This window comes from Paramisgurnus dabryanus, chromosome 13 (genome assembly GCF_030506205.2).
Source record: "Paramisgurnus dabryanus chromosome 13, PD_genome_1.1, whole genome shotgun sequence".
Lineage (NCBI taxonomy): Eukaryota > Metazoa > Chordata > Actinopteri > Cypriniformes > Cobitidae > Paramisgurnus > Paramisgurnus dabryanus.
The window spans coordinates 35240373-35263644 of NC_133349.1; the positions used below are offsets into that span (position 1 = coordinate 35240373).

At 35.9% G+C, this 23272-nt stretch overlaps 1 protein-coding gene across 2 annotated transcripts in view; it reads right to left on the reverse strand.

Moving 5' to 3' along the window:
• Positions 1 to 23272, reverse strand: part of LOC135728259 (LIM domain-containing protein 1) — a 38258-nt gene that overhangs the window by 12278 nt on the left and 2708 nt on the right. The window contains exons 2-4 of one of the 2 annotated variants that reach the window (XM_073811686.1): positions 15845 to 15946; positions 6820 to 6887; positions 609 to 671 (exon numbers count right to left, since the gene is read on the reverse strand). In XM_073811686.1, coding sequence (XP_073667787.1) covers positions 609 to 671; positions 6820 to 6887; positions 15845 to 15946 — 233 coding nt within the window. The remainder of the gene's footprint in view (positions 1 to 608; positions 672 to 6819; positions 6888 to 15844; positions 15947 to 23272) is intronic. The other variant, XM_073811687.1, reaches the window with a different exon arrangement.

Below are 23272 nucleotides of genomic sequence, written 5' to 3' on the forward strand. Positions count from 1 at the left end.
CCGCTATTAATAGCCCGCCACACATTGTATTTCTCACGCGGAAACACTATTTTTCATGTTTAATATACTGCAGTGCCCAAAATGTATCTGGCCGCACTGCTCTCTCTATCAAGCCCGTCTCCCCTGGAGTTCTAGTCGAGCGGGCCAATCCAAAAAAAAGAAAGACGCTACACAATAGCCAATCAGAAAATAGCACTGTTGTATCTGGGTAAGATTTCACGCAACAACCAATAAAAAAGCATATCCTCGTATGTTTTATTTATGCTGCCAATAATTTAATACTGTTATTCTTACACAAACTAATTTGTTAAACACATTCAAATTATAAATAAAACGTAATATGTGGTAACCTCCTGCTGTCATGCTGGAACAATTAAATTAAAAGCCTGTCTCTTATAGACGCCTGTCTCTTTTAGACGCCTGGTGTAACGATAGGTTTGGGAAAATAAAAGCCCGGGCTATTATTTGAAGTTTTACGGTATATGCATGTCTCACTTCTTACCGGTTGCTTATGAGCTTGCATTTTAGCAATTTATTAGCACTATTAGTATAAGTAGGACATATTAATGCAATGACTAATGCAAAGTATGGTAATACAGCACACTCACCATATCCATGATTAAATGTCCACACACATTACATTTATCAGCAGACTGCTGGAACCCAGAATACTGTTAAAGACAAGAACAGAAGAGTTTACCGCTCACACCAACTCTTAGTCCTTTTTCATCACTTAATTTGCCATATTCTACACCAGGGGTTCTCAAAGTGGGGTCCGCAATGACAGACAGCAATCCATAGCCAGGGGGTCTGTGAAATTATATGCTATATAAAATTATAAAATTGTGCTGTATTATTAAAAAACCTTATGAGAACCCTATACTGAGTGTGACACATCTCAACAAATGGTCATAAACCACTCACTCAAAGCATAATGAACTGTTCCTGCTGCTAAATGGCAAGCATGGAGACATTTTTTCAAAGTACAGCTAAGCCGACACTAAATTGAGAAAATACAGTGATTATTATATTAAGTATAGCTTTATTGAGAACATCACAGAAATTGAAGCATTTAAAGTAACCTTAGTCACTTTACTGTTTGAGTTTATAAGAACTACGCCAGTTTTTTTAAAAAGCTTTTAAGACAAAAACTGCAATGCTTTTGTTATTTCTTGATTGTCTGTATTTTCCTTGTTTCTATTTCATGTAAAGTTGCTTTGGAACAATAAAGAACTGTGAAAAGTGCTATACATCATTTTACTTGTTACTTTCTTAACATAGGCGTAGATGTTCACTGGTTAATTTAAAGTCACCATTATGGTGAACAGTGTTTGTTTTAGTTGGACTTGACTCTTAGTTGTTAGTTTTTAGGGCTGCTATAACTATATTAGACACACAAAACATCAAGAATCAAAGTAAAATGTTCATTCATTATTCATGGAGCATTGCATTCTGGGAGTCCTCGATGAAATTTGTAATTTGTTGATACCCAGCATGCATTGCAGCATGCAGCTTTTCATTTTATTGTCACCATTGTTGTCTCATACTGTAGTATCACATTTTTGTGTGCAAACACTAAATGAATGCATAAATTTTCTAGATGATGATCTTTAGAACTTATGTGCTCATCACCACCATATAATTGTGCTATTGTCTTTCTTTGCCATAACAAACATGTTTTAAACACAAACAGTTATAACAGTTAGAAAAAGCTAGCAAGCTAAGAGTCAAATTCAACTAAAACAAACACCACTCACCATAATGGTGACTTTAAATGAAACAGAAAACATCTATATCTAAGTAACCAAGAAAGTGACAAAATGAAAACCACTATTTTCTGTTACAAACTTTCACATAGCATCTTTAGGTTATAATAACATAACTTGATTTTCAAAGATTTATTATTAAAAAAAATTCAAAATGCTATAAATCTATTGAATCAATATATAAATGTGCATTCATCTGTGACATGTTACATTCATTTAGTTGAACAGTGGTATACACCAATTTAAAAAATAAACATTAATGGCATTAATTTACATAATTTATGTGATTTATTGCATTCTGCAGAAAAGGAGGAGTGGCGTTTATTGGTTTTGGGAAAAAAGGGAGAAAAGATGACAGAATAACACGGCGGATATTGTATTTTGCGTAAAACTAATAATTTACTTTTAAATACTAACCTGATATAATACTGATTTTGGCAGTAACAACTTTTCTTTAAATGGCGTTAATTGCATTTTGGAACCAACCTCTTCATATACACCCAGTGGTTTTAATTTAACTCTGGGGATTTTGCTTTGTAGGGGGTGGGGTTATCAGATGCTCTGCCCAAGCCATCGAACTGTCGTCTTCAGAGAAGGATCGCTAGAGGCCGGAAGTATATTTTCAGATTTTGATACAAGTGTATTACTTGAATTTTTTGAAAAAAAAAAAGACTAGCATACACAGTTTATAATATACACTGCAATATTCTATAGAAAAATAAGAATTGTCAGTTTTGATTTCATAGGGACGTTAAAGGGATAGTTTACCCACAAACAAAAATCACCCAAAGATTTACTCACCCTTAACGTTTGAGTTTATAATGGTTAAAAAATGGGGCCCACTTCCTTCAAGTCCAAAAAATGTGCATCCATCCTTCACAAAAGTAAATCCACATGGCTCCAGGGGGATAAATACAGGCCCTTCTGAGGGTAATCGATGCTTTCAGTAATGACCCGTCTTGAACTCTTCTGCCTTCATGAGAAAGTAACAGCGTAGTGAGCGTATGTTGTGGAGCGATGTAGTGGGTAGTGACGATCGCAGGGGGTGGAGGAACAGAGCCAGGAGCTAAACAGCGCTAGTCACAGTTAAAACGAAGAATTTTAAACCAAAAAAAAAAAAAAACGATTACCCTCAGGAGGGCTTTATGATCCCCCTGGAGCAGTGTGGATTACTTTTCTGAAGGATGGATGCACATTCTTTGGGCTTGAAGGAAGTGGACCCCATTTTCAACTGTTAAAAATCTTGAAAGATCTATACAATTTTCTTAAATACCTGAAAATGTGTTTGTTTGAAAGATGATGGACATATGTATCTCAGATGGCTTGAGTAAACCATGGGGTAATTTTCATTTTTTAGACAAAATATCACTTTAATGACTATTAGTATTATAAGCGGGTCCTTGGAATATTTCTCTTTTGTAAAGTTTGAGAACCCCTCATTTACAAAAGGTTTACATCTCAAGACATAATCAGTTGTCTAACAGCAATCAAATCAAAGTTTTACTGACTAGAAATCTATTTAACTTAAATTGACCCCACCAAAAGACAAGCAACCCCAGTTTAAGCTGTTATAATGACATTAAGAGCTGGATATGCATTGGAACGAACACATACTGTACATCAATTTGGCATATGTAGTTACCTCGCTACACTCTTTGGCCTTTGGGTATTGCAGGCATGATACATGTTACACATATCTAATGTGCGCTTAATTAATATTTTAAAGGCTTATTATTATGCAGTATGTCTCTTTAACGTTAAAACAATGTTAGAAATGTTACACATACACTCTTAAAAAGGATTTACAGATCTTTGTGCATTAAGCTTTTAACACATTATGTGTAATTTTGTGTTGATTTTGTGTTAAAATATAACGCAAGTTGTGTTAAAAGTAACGCAAAATGTGTTGTTTCAATAATAACACAGAGATGGGTGAATTCTGGAACAATACATTTAGTGTGTTGTCCCAGAATCAACAGTAATGTGTAGTGCTGCCGCGAATAGTCGACGTAGTCGACGTAATCGACGATGAAAATTTGTCGACGGCAATTTTTTTAGTCGAGGAGTCGCATATTTATTTTTTTTCGTCTCAAACGGCCCACTGTAATTCTGTCTCATGTCTCAAATGGCTCAATGTAATTCACCTCCACACCAGTCTGTGCGCTGTGCGCGCCCTGCTGGTTAATCTGCTACGCTATCATCTTTCTTCCCTCTCCCTCTGCCTTCACTGCTTTATTTTTGAAAAATTGCCGGTGGCAGGTGAGTCTATGGAATTATGAGTCGGAAAGCTTCCGAAGTATGAAAGTATTTTAAGCCAAGTTGTGATAAAAGAGTGGTCTGTTACACCGTGCCAAACGTCGCCGGCTTATCACGGGAGCACAACGACAATGCACGAGCATCTCAAACGAAAACACTCGGGAGTTATTGACGATACACCCACAGAGAATAGGACAACGTAAGTAACTGTTATATGATTATTAATGAAACGGCGAGCTAGTCAGTACTGTTTTATTAACTCTTTTGAGAAGTACAATGACTCTGTATTTGGATGTTAAAGGCTATCAGTGTTTGCTCGTGATTCCGCCACGGAATCAACACTGGACACAACAAATAGATTTTTCATGATTCCCATTTACATTTTTATTTTACTATTTTAAACGGCTCAATTCATTGCTGCGAGTGTTCAGCGCGTCTCTCTCTCTCTCTCTCTCTCTCTCTCTCTCTCTCTCTCTCTCTCTCTCTCTCTCTCTATCACTTATGTTGCTTGCAGCGCCTCGACCGCGCGCGCCTCTCTCTTACGTGACAGTGAAAAGGTGGCAGTGTTTTTAATGTACTTTCTTTTTTGCGTAAACGTCAACATTCACAGATGTCTCTGACAAAGACGACTGATCGAGTTAACATGACTTGAAGAAAGATTAGCAGTAGTGTGAGTCTGTGTGCGAGCTTTCTCCCTCCCTATGATGCTGTATGCCGTGTTCTGTAGTCTATGTAACAACAACAGTGTATTCTCTTATATTTCTGAATTTGCACCGAATTGTCTGCGCTATATCACTCGCATTTAAAATCAAGAAATGGCTCAAAACACAACAACAATTATGAGAAGAGCAACAGCAGTAAAGCTACAATGTAAATGTATGGTGATTTTTGCATATCTAAATCAGGATTTTAGCAGCAGTTAAAGGAACAGCTGTTTGGATAAAAAACGAGGTGATGGGTCATGTTTAGGCACTATTTTATAGGCTACAACAGAACAGATAATATGTAAAATAGCATTCAGTTGTGTTAAAATGCAATATAAGATCAAAGAGTAGAAGTGAAACATTTCATATTTCTGTTATGCATCTACTTTGCACTGGAAGTTTTTATTATTATTTATATTGTTTACATTGTAATTTTTTATTTGGTAACATTTAAGTTATTCATATTGTTTATGACACCGGTGAGTTCAAAATAAAATGGACAATGAAATAACAAACACTTGAGTTTTTTTTAATTAGTCGTTTAGAATAGTCGACTATTCGAAAAATTAGTCGAAAGATTAGTCGTTAGAAAATTAGTCGTTAGTGGCAGCACTAGCAATGTGTTGTTTTTAACACATTCGTTCTAAGAGTGTAAAGTTCTTTCGCATCCCTGAAACTCAAACCATTATCAGATGCCCCCTCCACCATATATATATTTAAATAATACATTGATATCATAAAAATTTGACTAGTCGAATAATAGCGAAAATGAACGACTACTAGTCGACTAGGAAGATCTTTTTTGTTTGCATACACTCGACAAGTGCACACACAACTGCCTGTCATCAGTGCACGTGTACAGAGCGATCTCTCTCACATCTTCAAGCTACAGTCACCTAATTCATCTCTCAATAAAATCATTCTCTGCTCTTCACTGAAGAACTTTTGTACTTTTTATGAATGTGTCTATATTTCATTCATACAGTAAAGACTGTGAAGTGTTTTTTTTTTTCATTACTTTTAACAGACATAAGCCTTTTAAAAAGGCATATTAAATTTCTCTTTGCATAAGAAATATTTGTTGTGCTCATTTATTTGATTCTCTAGTAAAACAACAATATACATAATTACTGCTTAAGTAATATAACAAAGGCAACATCTGTGGTATTACTTTATCTAGAAAATTTTTTACAGTCATCAAAAAGCTTGAAGAATCAGTATCTGCAGCTGTGTCCCAATTCAAGGGCTGCAACCTTATGAGCACTCGACCTTAAAAGGTGAGCACTCGGTCTTTCAAGGTGGAAGCCTCAGAATTTTGCGAAGAGAACTGAAATGAGACGGTCTAACCTTCGGAGGACCCATAATTAGCGTCACCTGCTGCACGCGCCCACCTGCACGTTTCTGACTTATTAAAATAAATATGACATCAGAAAAATCATTAATTTATTTTAGAAATATGACACGTTGATGTATATTAAACTATTCAACAGTATACCAAATTAATCAACCTTATAAATATACGCAACATAAAAAGAATATTATTAACACAAAACATAACTTATAATACTAAAACAGTGACAAGAAAAAATGTTTTCTGATAAATACACTTTTATTTAATAAAGGTTTTAATTGTTTATTTTAGAATATCCACCCATTATATGCAGCCGTTGCAGACGCGCAATGACTCTTGGGATATCCTCGGCTGTTAAGGATCCATTCGTTCTATCCTTAACAGCGCGGAGAAATGAGGACGCATTTTGAGGCTTCATTCTAAGCATCCTTTGAATTGCGACGGCCTTACTGGCCTTAAGTCGCGCTGCTGTGACGCAATCGGTCTTAAAATACGTCCTTAAAAGGTCGCAGCCTTTGAATTGGGACTCAGCTTGCATTGATATCGGCCAATCACGAAGACATCGGCTGCAAAAATCCTGATTGGGGCATCCCTAATCTAAACAGTACTCCGTTCTGTAATGCCAGTAACATTGTCACCAAAGACCACATATTCGTATATTATATACTTAATTATCTATGATTTGTACTCCCCGGACTTCCGACATGCAAAGTCCTTATAATAAGACTGAAAGACAACTTACCAGGAAGTCTTCTTCACAAAACACTTTCCCACAGACGTAGTAAAAAGCTTTTCCCCGGAGCCTTCGACCTGCATAGAACACAAATTACCAACTATTGCAATTGAAACATCATCATAATAGGGCTGCACATAATAAATATTCCTTATTAAATTAAAAAAGAAAAAAAAAATGAGTGTGTACAACAAAACACTAAAATCTGGCAAAAATCAACAATACAAATATTGACATTTTGAAGTTATTGTTTTTTTACGCTAGTCTTGATGTCATAATTGTTCCACAATCAGATATGTGCACAATTGTTGCATTTATATTATAGCTTATTAACCCGTGTACACTGACAATGCCAAAATACGAACAAACCCAACCACTGATTTGAACCAAGCTAAATCTGTTAATACTATGTAAGGTTAAGTTATGTAAGGTTATTCTGTTTCTTTGGCATAAATCAAAGTTAAATAAAAAAGTTAGATATTTGTGACATGCTAACTGAATTGGATGAATGAATATAGAGTAAAAATAAATCAAAGTGTGTTTTGAAAAAGGGATTGGACTAAATTCAATAAACAGACCCACTAAACCAAGTAAGAAATCGTCAGCACTCTTTGAGCACACAAAGACATTTAAAAAACTCAGATAGTGATCGGCTGCTGCTTTCCAGTCCACGGTGAGAACTTCCTGTCCCAATCCGGGCTGTTTTTGGCTTTAAACCCCAAAAGACAGACAGACAAATCTTCTTATTCAAACAACCCCTGTCCCACAGGAAAGCACATTCCTCACATTTCTGTCTTTCAGGCTGATGTAGTTAACCCTTTATAAGCCTCTTTAAAGTCAATGAAAGCATTCATGTTACTGCCGTCATCTTACAAAACACAGTGGAACTTATACAACCTAAAGAGTTCACCAAAATGTTGCACAATATGTATATGACTTCCTTGCTTTAGCTAAACATAGTCTATACAATTTTAAATTATGCCACTATTTTGGCTAATATAAGCACATACATCCATAATAAATGTAATCCAGCCAACTCCAATGTGTTGATAAAAAGCTAAATTATGTGTATGTAAGAAAACTATTAATATCTTGTGAACTTATTTAGCGACATTGAAACCAATTCAAACTTAAAACAAGCCAGTGCCAAATTTAAATATAGTGGCATGTCCCACTTCCGATTAGTTCTGGCAAGTCTCATGACAAAATATCATACACAAACTTCTCACACACTCCTATTGCTTTAGAAGATTGCTTTTGCCAACTGACAACAGCAGCTTATTAACCAAACATTAACCATTAACTTTAATATTAAATTGTCATTGAGTAAAAATACAGCTGATGGTTGTCTGTGTGTCTGTAAAAACAATACAAAAATTTTATTAAATTTGAACGTACAAACAACAGCAACAGATCAACAACAGAACCAGGATTCATACATTAGGGACTTTAAGCAACAGCTGGGAATGGAACGGCTACGGCGACCGGAAGTAAGCTGTCAGACCACCGTAGCCAAGAACGTAAAAATCACTAAGCAAACGTAAACAGGACAGCGCAACGCGGTATTAATTCATTTATTAAGATGCAAAAATATGTCATTTAAAAAAGCAAGAGAAGAAGGATTGCTGGCATTAAATGACAATATTTTGTCAGAAGAAGAGTTTTTACTATTGTATGATGTAAATAAGTCTAAAAACCTAGATTTAAGCAATACTGAAAATGTTGAATACTTAAAAATCTTTAAAATTAGCTTAAATTTAAAACATTCGAACACATATTATATAAAATACTGGTAAAATCATAAACTGATGCAATTACAATGTCATATGCCATAAAACATAATATTTATGTACATAATCTCTCACGTTGTAGCGACTACGGCAAATCAGCTGTTCTCCCGTAGTAGACCGTTACAGTAGAACGTCGCAAAGTAGCAGTTAAATTCGCGCATGCGCAACACAACGCCAGAATGCCGTTGCCGTTCCACCAGAGGCTGTTGCTTAAAGTCCCTATTATCAAATGTTCACGCAACATTACATTTTCAACGGTCATGTGATCAGTCCAGAGGATTAATATCCAACAAGGGCAGGTTGTCTCTTTTTTAACTACCAAGCAGGACACATTTCAAAAAAGTTTTCAAAAAGGAAGGATAGAAAGGTCTGTAGTTACGTGTCGACACACACCGTGCATTAACAAAAAAAAAAATTCTTTCAACTGATAATATAATATTGGTCATAAATTCATACCTTCAATTAACCAAAATTCCTATTTTAGAATATGTTTATTAACCCGCTATTTAATTGTTTTTACTTTAATTTAACTTTTATGTTAAAATTATTTAATTTAACTGCATATCTGTCAGGTAAGTGACAGCATTTTTATATGAACATTTTTATTTGTGTTCGTGTTAACTTTGGGACAGAATGTAATAAATGACATGAGTGTTAGTACATTTTTATTTTTGGGCAAGCTACTGCATTTCACAGCTAAATAAGATCACGACAAAGCTAAATAAGTCTGCTTGGCAATCTGAAAGAGTTTACGGTTAAAAAAAAATCACTGCTTAGCCAGATGCATTAAATGCCACATAGTGTTTTTCTACATTTAAAATGACACATACTCTACACTGGTCCTTACAAGGGATTTATTAAAGGACACGTTCGGTATTTTAGCATTTATTTCAGACAACGGTCTTTTTCTATTTATAAATAATGTAATAACACAGATACATTTTTAAAGGACAAGTTCGGTATTTTAGACTTAAAGCCCTGTTTTCAGATTGTTTATGATGAAATAGAACGGTTTTGACAGAAATTTCGATATATGATGCTGGCCCGAGAATTTTTGGGTGTTTCTTGTATCACCTCCCACCTCTATAATGGCTTTATAGGGTGCATGGTTTGCGACGATTTTTGTGTGAGCATCAGTTAACACCCTTGACCACTCTGTGAGTTTCATGTCTTTGTAAACAAAAGTTTAATGCATTTTAGGAAGGATTGTTCCTGTGCACCTATAAAGCCATTATAGAGGTGGTAGGTGAAAAACAAACACCCAAAAATTCTCGGGCCAGCCGCATATGTCGAAATTTCAGTCAAAACCGTTCTATTTCATCATAAACAATCTGAAAACAGGGCTTTAAGTCTAAAATACCGAACTTGTCCTTTAAAAATGTATCTGTGTTATTACATTATTTATAAATAGAAAAAGACCGTTGTCTGATTGCTCTTTCACAAGGACTTCTGGATTGAAAAAAATATGTGGAGCCTGAAGCAGTGTGGGCTTTGCTGAAAAACGCATCAAGGGTGCAAAGGGGGCGCTGATGAGCACACTTTCAGAGCATAAAAATGACAGATGGGACACCGTACCTAGTAGACTAAAGCCAAAGATATACTTGGGCCGTCCGCATACACGCACCATCCGCATGATGTCATTTTCGTCATCAGGAGGGTCCGTGGTCGTACAAGTACAGAACGTGTATAACAGCACATGCACAAGAAAATATTTTAACAGGACACTCCACTACAAACAATTACACAAAGGCAATTTTGCACACACACCACCGTCTCTGCTACTCTTCTTCATCTATCCTAAAAAAATTTATATAACAATTTAAATAAGAAATCATTTGTATTGCTGACATGTCGAACGTCTTGCACGTGCGAGACAGACGCGGAAAGAAACTATGCCCTGCCGTTAAGCGAGCACGCCCAATAGGGGATTCTCATGCTTCCGTGTTTCATGGGCGGGACTTGTCAACTTTGTGACTGGCCACTTCCGGTGCAGTTCAACAGTGGCTGAAACGAAGGCTAGATGTCACTGCTCTGTTGTAAATCGAACAAACAACGGCAATCCTACTTACGTTTTCTTGGATTCCTGACTGAATTGAGTGGATGATGTGGCACTTTTTACAACATTGCAGTGTTTTAAAAGCAGCTTAACAAGAGAAGAAACCATAGAAAATGGGGGAATTATTCATATATAAAATATAAAGGAATAAAATAGAATTAAATATATGGTATTACTGCAAAGTTTTGTGTTCTCACAAAAAAAAAACGGTATTAACTTTCCTTTGAGTATTAAGATGTATAGTCAATATGATTATGACAGGCATATTTATTTAATGTGTACATGATTGTGTACTACTATAATCACGGCATTTTGAGATAATTTTGTGTTAAAATGTTATGCAAGAAAAAATAAACTCGGTTGTCATTTGCTTGCTGTCTTTACTATTTGGTTGTACGGCATGCTGTCTGAAGCCTTAATATACGTGTCGGGCTCACGGTTGAGGAGTGCAAGCAAACAAAACTTATCAAACAACGCGCGAGTAAAGTATTGAGATTTGATTCGCGTTTTTTGTGCTTAAATATTTCAATTGGCCAATAGGGCCAGTGACTATTGCATTGCTGCTAACAACACATTCAATAATAAAATAAAATTGAATATATGATATTACTATAAAGTTTTGTGTTCTCACAAATAAATAAAAATTTGAACAGTATTAACTAATAAAATGGTATTACATTTCCTTCGAGTATATGATGTTTAGTCAATATGATTAATGACAGGCATCATATTAAATTAGACATGCCTTTCCATCTTATGTAAAAATGGCCCCTAACAAAAGAATTACATGATTGCACGATTTTTTAATACATAAATAATAATACCATGAACAGCAGTGCAACATCATCATAAGGTGCATCTCAACACCATACGCTTACAAAAGTGAACTAGTGACGTCTATGGCAATAAAAGCTATATCAACACAAATTACTAAACCCTAAATTAATCTGTATTTCTTCAACTGAGTCATTCTCCGGATTCCGGAAGTGGCCGTGCACAAAGATCGCTGAAAGCGAAAGTTCTACGTATCAGCATGAAAACCCCCTATTTAAGGTCACAAGACCGAAAGTGCACCATTTGGGACAGAAGAACTTTAAACACTAATTACATTACATTACATTTACATTTTGTCATTTAGCAGACGCTTTTATCCAAAGCGACTTACTAGTGAGGTAAACAATAGAAGCAATTATAGCAACACAAGAACAGCAATACATAAGTGCACTGGAAATAGTCTCATACAGTCCAACACAATATACATAGACAAGGGGTTGTTAGTATTTTTTTTTTTTAGATGAGTTAGAGATAAAGAGAGCGGTAAATAGAGAAAGAAATAAAGAGAAAGGTAACTAAAGAAGGATAGTAAGTCCGTTTGGCGTAAGTGAGGTAATGGCGGAAGAGATGGGTTTTAGCCGAGTCTTAAAGACAGCTACAGTGTCAGCAGATCGTGTCACGACCGGCAGATCATTCCACAGTTGTGGAACAGTTCCTGAGAAGGTACGCGCTAGTGATTTTCTTCCCTTTTTGAGATGGCACCACAAGCCGTCGCTCAGTGGCAGAGCGCAGGGATCGAGAGGGTACATAAGGCTCTATAAGTAAGTGAAGGTAAGGGGGTGCTGACCCAGTGATGGTTTTAAAGGCCAGGAGCAGAGCCTTAAATTTGATGCGAGCTGCTATAGGAAGCCAGTGTAACTTGACAAAGAGAGAAGTGACGTGCATCCTCTTTGGCTCACTGAAGACCACTCTTGCCGCTGCGTTCTGAATCATCTGTAGGGGTTTGGTCGTGCAGGCTGGAAGCCTTGCAAGTAGGGCATTGCAGTAGTCCAGCCTGGACAGGACAAGAGCTTGGACCAGGACCTGTGTGGCATGCTCATCTAGGAAAGGTCTAATTTTCCTAATATTGTAGAGGATGAATCTACAAGAGCGAGCGGTGCTGGCAACATGCTCCGTGAAGCTAAGCCGATCATCAATGACCACTCCCAGGTTTTTGGCGTCCTGGAAGGCGTGATGGTCAAGGAACCTAGCTGAATGGAAATGTTGTGTTGAATCTTGGGTTCAGATGATATGACAAGCAGTTCTGTCTTCGCAAGGTTAAGATGGAGATGGTGATCCTTCATCCATAGTGAGATGTCCCTCAGGCATGCCGAGATGTGGGCAAAAATTGTGGGATCATCAGGGTGGAACGACAAGTGGAGTTGAGTGTCGTCTGCATAGCAGTGGTAGGAAAAGCCATAATTAAATGTCAGGGTATCTCTGGTGGGTCTGATATTGAGAGCGTTAGGTCTTGGTCACAAACAAAGCTGTCCTCCCATAAAAGCTGAACAATAGGTACTCTTTTTCTTCACACAAACCACAGTGCAGTCTCTGCCACACACAGAGACTTAACAGAGAACACAAAACACACCAATATGGGTTCAGACGGTGAAACCTGATGAGCACATTAACACTGTGTCAGTAACATCTGGGGCTCTGTTTTAAACAGGATCTCCAGGAGCTGGTGGTCTGTAAGGAGCACACAGGAGCACCTCTGTTTAAGCCAGCAGAGAGTCTGAATGTACATCATGCTCTCCGATTGCTTGTGCAGCTGTTTACTGTATGTCACTTCCTGTGTAACTCTCTGAGGTCTAATGATGGATAAAGAGATTGCAAAGAATTTCCTAGTAGCCTGTTGAGATTTTAGGTCTTACGAGAGTCTCCACTGTTTTTCTTACAGTATAGTGGTTGACAAAATATTAAACAAATGTGACTTTTTTCAGTTGTACAACCTAACAATTTGTTCTTATTAAACAGAAAAAGTGCAACTGAGTGTAAGGACAAAGGGGCTTTTTGCACATGTTGTTAAGTGTAACTACATTTATTAAGTCCACATGTTGAACTTGATACACTAGTGACTAGTACACTAGTCCACATGTTATTAGTTTTTTTACCTATATTTTGTGTTATGCTATTTTACACAATGTGTGTCATTTTGTGTTAATTTTGTATAAACCAGTTGTGTTCAAAGTAACACAAAATGTTTTGTTTCAATAATAACACAGATATGTTTGTATTCGCGGACAATGCCCTGATTGTAAAGTTTTTATCCGTTCTAAGAGTGTAGATATCAAAAGATATCAAAGATCTGGGTTAACGATGCAGACATTAAAAGGTAAATATAGGTAAGTACTGCATAAACACTTCCTCACTACAGAATGTTCAATGAGACCACAAGTTTACAATTCGTTGGCTAAGAGTCTTGGTCTGCGTACTTGGTTACGGTATGTTTCTGGCCTAAGATATCAAACACCTGTTTGTCTTTTTACCCCACCGACTCCAGCTGACATAACACATTGGACATACCACTATCTGCCCATCTAACCCGTTAACCAACCTCAGTCACGCGCTCCCCCGACATTCCTCTCCAGCAGGATAACTACTCTGTCCAGCAAAACTATTCTCACTATCTTTAGTCACACAACTCATGTAAACATGTGGAAATACACACAGACACATTAACTGCACTCATAACAATGCTCTGGACACACAACGAGAACAAAGCAGAGACCGAAACTGTGGCTTAAAGGCAGTCCTGTAGAGGAGAAGCTCAGAAAAATCCATATTTTCCTTTAAATACTTCCCATTTCCAGAAACCACAGATGAGCTAAATAAACTGCAAGAAAACAAGACTTTTTAAAGGCATAAAAAGGAGTGTTTATGCAAGCCTCACCATGACTTCTGCATATCAGAATTAAGCAGACTTCGCTTTGCCTCATGCCGCATTACCACCTTAGGTGTGCATTATTTTCAAATCTTCAATTATTCTGCTTATACCACAGTTACCACAGACATTGCTGAGACATTGCTCTGGTGGTTCAGATGTGCTTTATCAAAAAATAATGCATAGGCGTGGAACATTTCTCAACCAATCAGAATAAAGCATTCAGCAGCCCAGTAGTATACATTAAAAAATCTTAACTCTATCCCCACCATTAACGAGTTATCTTGTCAATTAAGAGAAAACACTTTCCTGCCAATGACAAGTTTTTACGGCAATACATATTTCTGCTATTATTCACTTGGTGGCGGCCTTACCCAACTTATAAAACACTGAATCATCCACGGTTTTAAAAGTAGTAAATACTCTGTGGTTGTTTTGATAATTATTACATTATTCTACTAGGAAATCATTTTAAATACATGTTTCAAAGATAAAATTTGGAATTGGAGTATTATTTATTGCATTATTCTATTAGTAAAACATTTGAATACCTCCAGCTTATTACATTATTCAAATAAGAAAATACAATGAAATAACTCCATGTAACTTCATATACTCCATTCTAAAATATACTCTTTAAAAATAAAGGTGCTTCACGATGTCACAGAGGAACGTTTTTGTTTAAATGGTTCTATAAAGATAACATCTATAACATCATAAGAGGTTTCTTGTGTTGATAAAAGGTTCTTCAGATTATGAAAAAAATATAAAAGAAAAGGGTTCTTTAAAGAACCTTTGACTAAATTGTTCTTTGAGTAACCAAAAATGGTTCTTCTATGGCATCGTTGTGAAGAACCTTTTAAGCACATTTATTTTTAAGAGTGTATATTTAAAAACTGCCATGATTTAGTTGTTTCTGTGTTTTCTGTATTTTCTTTGTTTCAATGTAAAGCTGCATTGGAACAATAAACAATTGTGAAAAGCACTATATAAAAGATTAGATTGAAAATACAAATGATCCTTCTATAACTGTGTAGAGTGCTATAAATCTTCAAACTCTTGAAAATTATAACCACAAATAAGTATTATTATGTATTTTAACTAATATTTCAATTATTTATTAGATGATATAACAAAGTATAAGGGTTTTTTATATATTTTGCAGATTTTTGCAAGGTATTGTTGCATTATTAAGATTTTCCCTCACATCTAATCTTTTGGTCTGATTGTCCACAATATTATTTTGCAGATGAGGAAATTGGATCAGTTCTTTCATACCGTGCAACTATCTAGTCAGTGTATCAGTTGCAATGTTAACTGCAGATGCCATTGTTGTTATTTTGAAAACTTATGTCCTGCCTCATATGTCAACTCAAAAATACATCCAACAAAATATATGCACATAAATATCAGAAGCAAACAATTCAAGAATGGCTCTCAAAACAGTAATATAAACATGGTGTTTAAGAATCAGAATAAATATAAACTTACAACAAGCACTACAGGTGAAGCAACTGTCATGGTACAAGCTGCCCATTGCCTGACACGCCTGACTGGCTCCATAAACAGCCTTACTGCACTTCACACAACTGCCTGCAAAAGAGAAATAAAAAAACATCAACATAAGTCTGCAAATATTTTCTGTTTCCTTTAACATTGTCAACTCTGTGTGTGTGCAGGGAGCGAGAGAATATATCATATAAGTATAATAAAATATACTTAACAATTATTGTCATTATTATTTGATACTATTTTTATACAAGAGGGGACCAGATGTAATGTGAGAGTAATTTGGTAAACAACCAGACCCATATGACCCCCCCCCCCCAAATGCAGAGGCATTTATATTTGATGCACTCACCATGGTACTATTATTAAAATGAGAGAGTAATCAAGTCTCAAAGTAAACAAGCCTAAAACCAACACAAAGTAGCATCAGAACATCATCATACCATTGTGTAACCACGACATGTGTAGTAAAACTATGCCAATACAAATGCCAATATGTTATAAATTGTTACTTTATTTTCACAATAATAAAACCAACTTTACGAGGTATAATTGTGATATAGAACAATTTATCTAAATATACGTATAAATATATATACAAATTGAACATCAATCTCTTAACTATTTCTAAATTTTAACATATTCATTTAATTTACATTTTTCATCTTAAGCTTTTGGTACTTAGGCCAGTTAGTGCCCCTTAATATTGCAACAGATTATAAACACTACACCAACTTGTTTTTAAAATATATCCTGATTGAGAGTGCCATTGACAGCCAATCAAATCTATTTGAACTTCAAGTGCATGCGTATTTGAAATGACAGATGACACTGTGGAGAAGCTCATTGTTGAAATCCATATCATATCCAGTTGCTGTGAAATTTACTACGTAATGCTTTTTATTCTACTACATTGACTACGCCAAAAGGTAAGATATTGGATTACAAAACCTACTAGATTCACTGTTTAAAGTTACACGACACGCAGCATGTTAAAGACTTCTGCTGGTTAAAGCCAGTCTAATTGCAACAAGAACAGCATATTTATACATTCAATGGCCAGCGAGACAGACACGCAAAGTGAAAGTATACCCCGCCACCTTTACGTACTCCGTGGGACACATGCGTCCTTTCCAAATGGATCACGGATCAACAGCAATTCGTCACGTTACTTTCAAAAGTACATCCGAATCGATACAGAAGGTGCTGTATAGATGCGCGCATCGTCAGGCGTCTGTGACGATGTATCGTCGTATCGATATTTTGAACACAGCACTAGTGTAAACTGTGTATAATAAATATGTATATATATTCACACATTCACATTCATGTTTAATAAAAAAATTATGTATATATTAAGTATTTATATATAATATAAATTATACATAAATATACAAATGTATATACACATGTAAACATTTCTAAAACATATACATGCATGTGTGTACATTTATTTATACAAAGTTATTATACACAGTTCACACACATATATGATGTAAACAAAAACTTTTATTCTGCTAACGATTAATCACGATTAATCGTTAAACATCCCTAATGCCATTGAAGGTAAATGATTTGCATGACTACAGCAAGTGTGAGTGAACTAACATAAAGTTACTGTTATCGTCCGCTGATGTGGACGCTAATATAGCTATCGCTACAGTTAACGTTATAGTTATCATATAGTGTGAATGGAGTGAAATAAATAGCAATGCTATTGCATGGTGACAACACACCACTAAAGCCACCCATGTTCTTCATCTTCTCTCATCCATGCAGCCCATCCATGCCTCACATCCCCTCCACCCATTTGTGTGCATGCCCTGGACAGGAATTATTTAATTAACTGTGTTGTAGACAAAAGAAACACACTGTAGTACCAGTGAGCCATTCAATGTTGTAATTAAAAAGTTTTTTCTGTTAAAGAGATTATGTCTCTTCGGAGTGAACTTTGAGTTTTATGTCTTTGCAGTGTTTCCCACAGGATTTTGAGGAGACTGTGGTGGTGATGACATCACCCACTAATTAGCATATATGTGATGTCATCATGTCGTGTTTGCGTTTGATCTAGTGTTGGCACCTGAAATATGTTTCACTTCTACTCTTTGATCTGTATCTGCATTTGATCTGTATTATATATCAAATTATATTTTAAACCGAATTAAGCTGTTTTAAATAGTGAAATAAAAATGTAAATGGGAATCATGAAAATTCTATTTGTGGGGGCCAGTGTTGATTCTGTGGTGGGCCACCACAAATAAATCAATGCATGGGAAACACTGCTTTGTGACTGTACCATTGAGCTGTGTAGCCTTGTAACAGCAACATTACACACTAACTAAAGACATTTAAAAGTTTTTATATTTATTTATTACAGTACATTTTAAAAAAAAAGTGTTGGAAGAAGAAAAGTAAGAGTAGAGAAGCGTAACCTGCTCGGCCAGAGCTGACTAAAAGTTGCTCAGAGCCGCACAGAAAGTTACAGAAAAGCATGCAACCAGCTTTAAGAGAATATGATAGCTTATTATAGCTTAAGATAAACATGCATCTCAAGTGAAATCACAAGACTGTTAGGGAGGTGAGTTAAAAGCACAAGAGGGTCTCTGTTATCCACTATCGGTTCAGGCAGTTGTGCATGTACTGTAGTGCAGTACACTACAACACTGGAGCAAACCCTACTGCATTGAGATAACAGCGTTACACAGACAGTGGTCTCGTCTTAGACTGAGGACTACATCAGGGAGCCAGTGCTCTGCTGGCCCCATACAAAAGAGCCTCTGTTTCATCTGGTATTCGGCAAACAACAACAAGATCTGCCCACTCAGCAAAGCCTGATCCAAACACACCAAGCACAGTCAAGCTTTCTGCACACACACAAGCATACACAAAACTGCCTTACAAAAGTCTTTTCATTAAAGCTTCTAACACCTAAAAATAGTCAGAGGAATGCTCCATGTACAAGTTGAACTTGTGGAACGGCTGTAAAATGTAACAGATGAACTTTTTTTGGCATAAATCTGTTAATCAACCTCAGTACCAATCAAAACTACAATTTTTTTTTTTAAATAAAAATTCCATGATTTTAACTCTTAATTGTAAAGATCATACGTGATGCCACTGATTTTGGGGAAAAAACCCACAAAGTGACTGCTTTTCAATATAAAAAGTTGATTAGGTTTTTTTTTTTTACCTTTTGTTACAGTATTGGGCATGTCAAAGTTTATATGACATCATATAATCATGCATTCTTGATTGTTGGTTGTTTTTTCTTTTGCAAAGTCATGTAGCCTTCTGCAACAACACTAAACAAATACATTGAACAAGTAAAATGTTTACATGTATGTGTGTGTGTGTGTGTGTGTGTGTGTGTGTGTGTGTGTATATACATAAATGAGCAGCACTAGGTTGCAAAACCGAGATGTTTTAACTTCACGCTGGATTTATTTTACAGTGCAGTAATATGACTGCTTCAAACATCTACAGCAAAAAAATAACATACAGAGAGTGAACTAGAAGTTAACTTCTACCAAGCATCCTGTTTGTTAAATTAACACAGCACCACAGGAAGCAGGATGAATACAATTATATTCAGGGTATGACACCGTTACACAAGATACATCAAATTTATTTGAGTTTCAATAGGTTTTACATGTTGTCTTAGCCATTTCACTCCATTTTATTCCTTTTTGCTGTTTTATGCGTGTATGTCTTTAATTTTACCTAGTCCTTGAAATGGAAACTTAACAGTAAAAAGATGGCAGCAGAGCACATTGTTGTTAGATCAGCATAGCTCAAACATTGCTGGATTGTGGAATATCTCATTCAATTGTCATCAACAAATGAAGCAAAGATATGAACCCTAAAAACCGCACTTTACAAAACACAGGGCTGAAAGCTGGGAATGAACTTAACAAAGAAATCCTAGACAGTTAAGATAAAGCCATCTAGTCAAAAGCCAAATTAAGGATTCCTTCATCAAACAAGCACAGGGCACAAAGCATAAATACCTGCTGTGGGTACGTCTGTGTGTACAGGGTGGGACTCCCCCACCAACTTGCATCTCATTCATTGTTTCTTCGTAAAAGATAGTATCCGGAAGAGGCCAAGCATAAGTGACTCTATTTACATGTCAACAGAGGTAAAATAACCATTAGACTTTAATAAAGGGACTTATGATTTGTCATCTTTCTGTCCTTGTTTAGTCACTCCTCACATTCCTGGAAGCTGCGGTGTGGCAGCTGTCATGCTGAGACATAAACACCAACCATGGCTTATTAACCCATTTACTGCAAACTCAGCACACAGAACACATTAACAGGACACAGGTGTTTATTCAAAGACCCTATTGGTCTTGCCTTTCAAGATATCAACACCATTGCTCTATAATTATTAATGCACTGCCCAAATGCATAAACAAACTAACAAATTACTCTACTTCTCTGAAATACTGGATTCTTAAATTACTTATAAAATGTAGAAATCAGGCCAAAGGTGCTTCTTATATGTACTGAATAATAATATCAGAAGTTTCCTAAACTTTAAGAGATTAAAAATACTCAAGTGTGTTTGACAATGAAAGCAATGTACTTTACTCGCCCACTGCTTAGACGAAGTCACAATCTTTCACACAGTCTTTCTTTTTAATCAGAAACTAAGTGAGATAGTACAGTGCAAAGGTCAAGAGTATGTTAGCTGGGCAGCAAAGAAGATTAATACGTCATTATTTACTGATTGTGGAAGGTACAATTCGCTGTTCTCAGCAGCATGCAGCAAATGCTGTTTTCCTTACGCTGTTAAATGGACTGTAAGAGTAAAAGCAGTGAACCTGGGTTTATCTAACTAAGATTTCTTACCAACACATCTTGGTGATGATACAGCTTGTCGGAAAAAAAAATGGACAGGAAATCTACATATTATTTTTCAACTTATTTTCATTTTTTATGTATATTATTCGTAAACAAAATGATACGTTTATTTTAATTTGTTAACTAAATATTTTTAAGACTATCGAGTAGTTTACTGCAATTTAAGGGATACCCCAGCCAAATATCAACATTACCCCATGATTTACTCACTTTTAAGCAGTCCAGCATCTTTCAGAAAAACACATTTGGAGTTATTTTAGTAAATGTTCTTGCTCTTCCAAGCTTTCTAACGACAGAGAACACGGATCAGGAAACAACTTTTTACTTTTAACTCCCTAAAAGTGCATCCATCCATAAAAGGTAATCCACCTGACTCCAAGGGGTTTATAAAGGTCATTTGCTGGTTATCTATGTGATTATGTAAGAAAAATATTTAAAACTTTAAAACCATTAAAAGCAGAATCCAGAATATGGATATTTTTCTTACAAAATTGCATCGGTTACCTTTATTAACCGGTTGGAGCAGTGTGGATTACTTCTGTGAAGGATGAGGTTTAAGTTTTTGAAGGTTTAAATTGGGGTGAGTAATCACTTGGAAATTTGGCTGGAGTATTGCTTTAATTACTATCCCCCACTCTTATGATATGACAAGATGACAAGCCTGTAGGCAGCGGGGGGGGGGGGGGTGTTTAGGTTTATTTGGGTGATTATTGTCATCACTGTTTTAATCAATGCTTGTGACAAATATTCTGGGTTACTGTTTCAAATTAATATGATGCATTATTGTAACCGGACATGTGTGTGCACCACGAGTGCAGTTCTGAGAGAGTTCTCTCAATACACTTTTCAAAGCAACGGTGAAGAAGCATCGCCTCTGAATGATGGGGTAGTGGTTATATTATTTTTTATTAAAAGAATTTCTTTATTTTATCCACTCAATAGTCTACAATATAATAGACATATAAATGTAGCGTAATTACAATAATAAAACACAGTGGGATATTTAGTGATATTTGGCCGTGCAATATCGACTTTTGTGATTGGTCAATACCAGCAGACTGGAGCCAATGGAAATGCTATTCCTTTGGTGCGCGTCAACCTGGATGAAGTTGTGAACATATTCTCCAAATTGCACCCAATAAGATTGGAACTGACCAGAGCAGTAAATCCATAAGTGTCAAGACAAATACAGCAACAAGCAAAGAGGCATTGACAGAGAGTCAAGAAATAATGATGATGAGAAGAATTATTATTAATATTTATTAAGTTCATTAAATCTATTCGGTTGTTAGTGTGATCTTTAAACTTATGAACTGTGTATGAACTGACAAAGGTGGTACAGGAGAAAGCAATTTGACAACAATGCAGTAAATATTTTAGTTGCATCAAAAAGCATGCTTGTTAAGATACTAGCAGACAAGCTAATCCAGCACAAATAAGTGCATAAAAGGTCACCAAAATTAAGTATTTGAACCTTATAATTAAATACAAAAGGAGGAGAAAAATTGTAAAAGGGTCCACTTTTTGGGAAAAATACCCCCCCCCCCACCCTTTAATCGTCTGGCTACGGACCTGGCTGCATGAGTTATATTTTAGTCATGATCTATTTTAATGTATGTGAACTGTAATGTTGGTTTGCTGGACATTTTAACTGTCCAAAACTTGGCACTGGCCAGCTGATGAAAACCTGAAAGAAAGCAGTGACAAAGCTGCTACTGACCTTTACAAAGGGGTCAAGTTTATGCCACTAATTCCCGTGCTTGTAAGATTTACAAGAGATACTCTACAAATCACAGTATATGATAGGTTTTGTCCTGCTAGAAATTTCATGTTATAGGTGTTAGAAGTAAAAAGCAAGTGCAGCTGGCATTATAAAAAATTCAGCTCAGTGGAAGAGCATTGAGCTAGCAACGCAAAAGGTTTTCTCAGAAAACACACATACTGATAAACATGTATATCTTGTAATTCACTGTAAGTCGTTTTGGAAAAAAGGATCTACCAAATGCAAAAATGTTGATGTTGCGACTGTATTAGTGTAATGTGTCAATTTGCACACACAGACCACTCATGCTGTCTGAGTTTTGTATTATTAGTAGTCTACTTAAGAGCCACTGACTGTGTTAAAGTTCCTTCTGGACCATAGACAAGAATTGTTGGCATGTTTAACATAAATGAAAATGAGGCTGAGAGGAATAAAGATCCTGTCGATTCAATTGATTGCATTGTTTCTTTCTAGTCTTATCAGTCCACAGAACACTTGACTTTGTGTCATGCGACAGATATGCCTACATTTATGACTACATCAAGACATCAGGCTACTGCAAATAAAGGTGTTGACTTTGCATAATTCAACTATGAACACTGGTTCCACATGATTGAAATACAGATATCCAACAATTAATTTTTAATGACTATTTTCATTCACCTCAAAATAAATACAGCATCTACGAATACTGCGTCTATCAAATAGATAAGACTTATTTAAAATGGATCCAACTGATTCCATAAATGTAACAGATGTCGGATTAAAGTTTCAAGTTTTGAA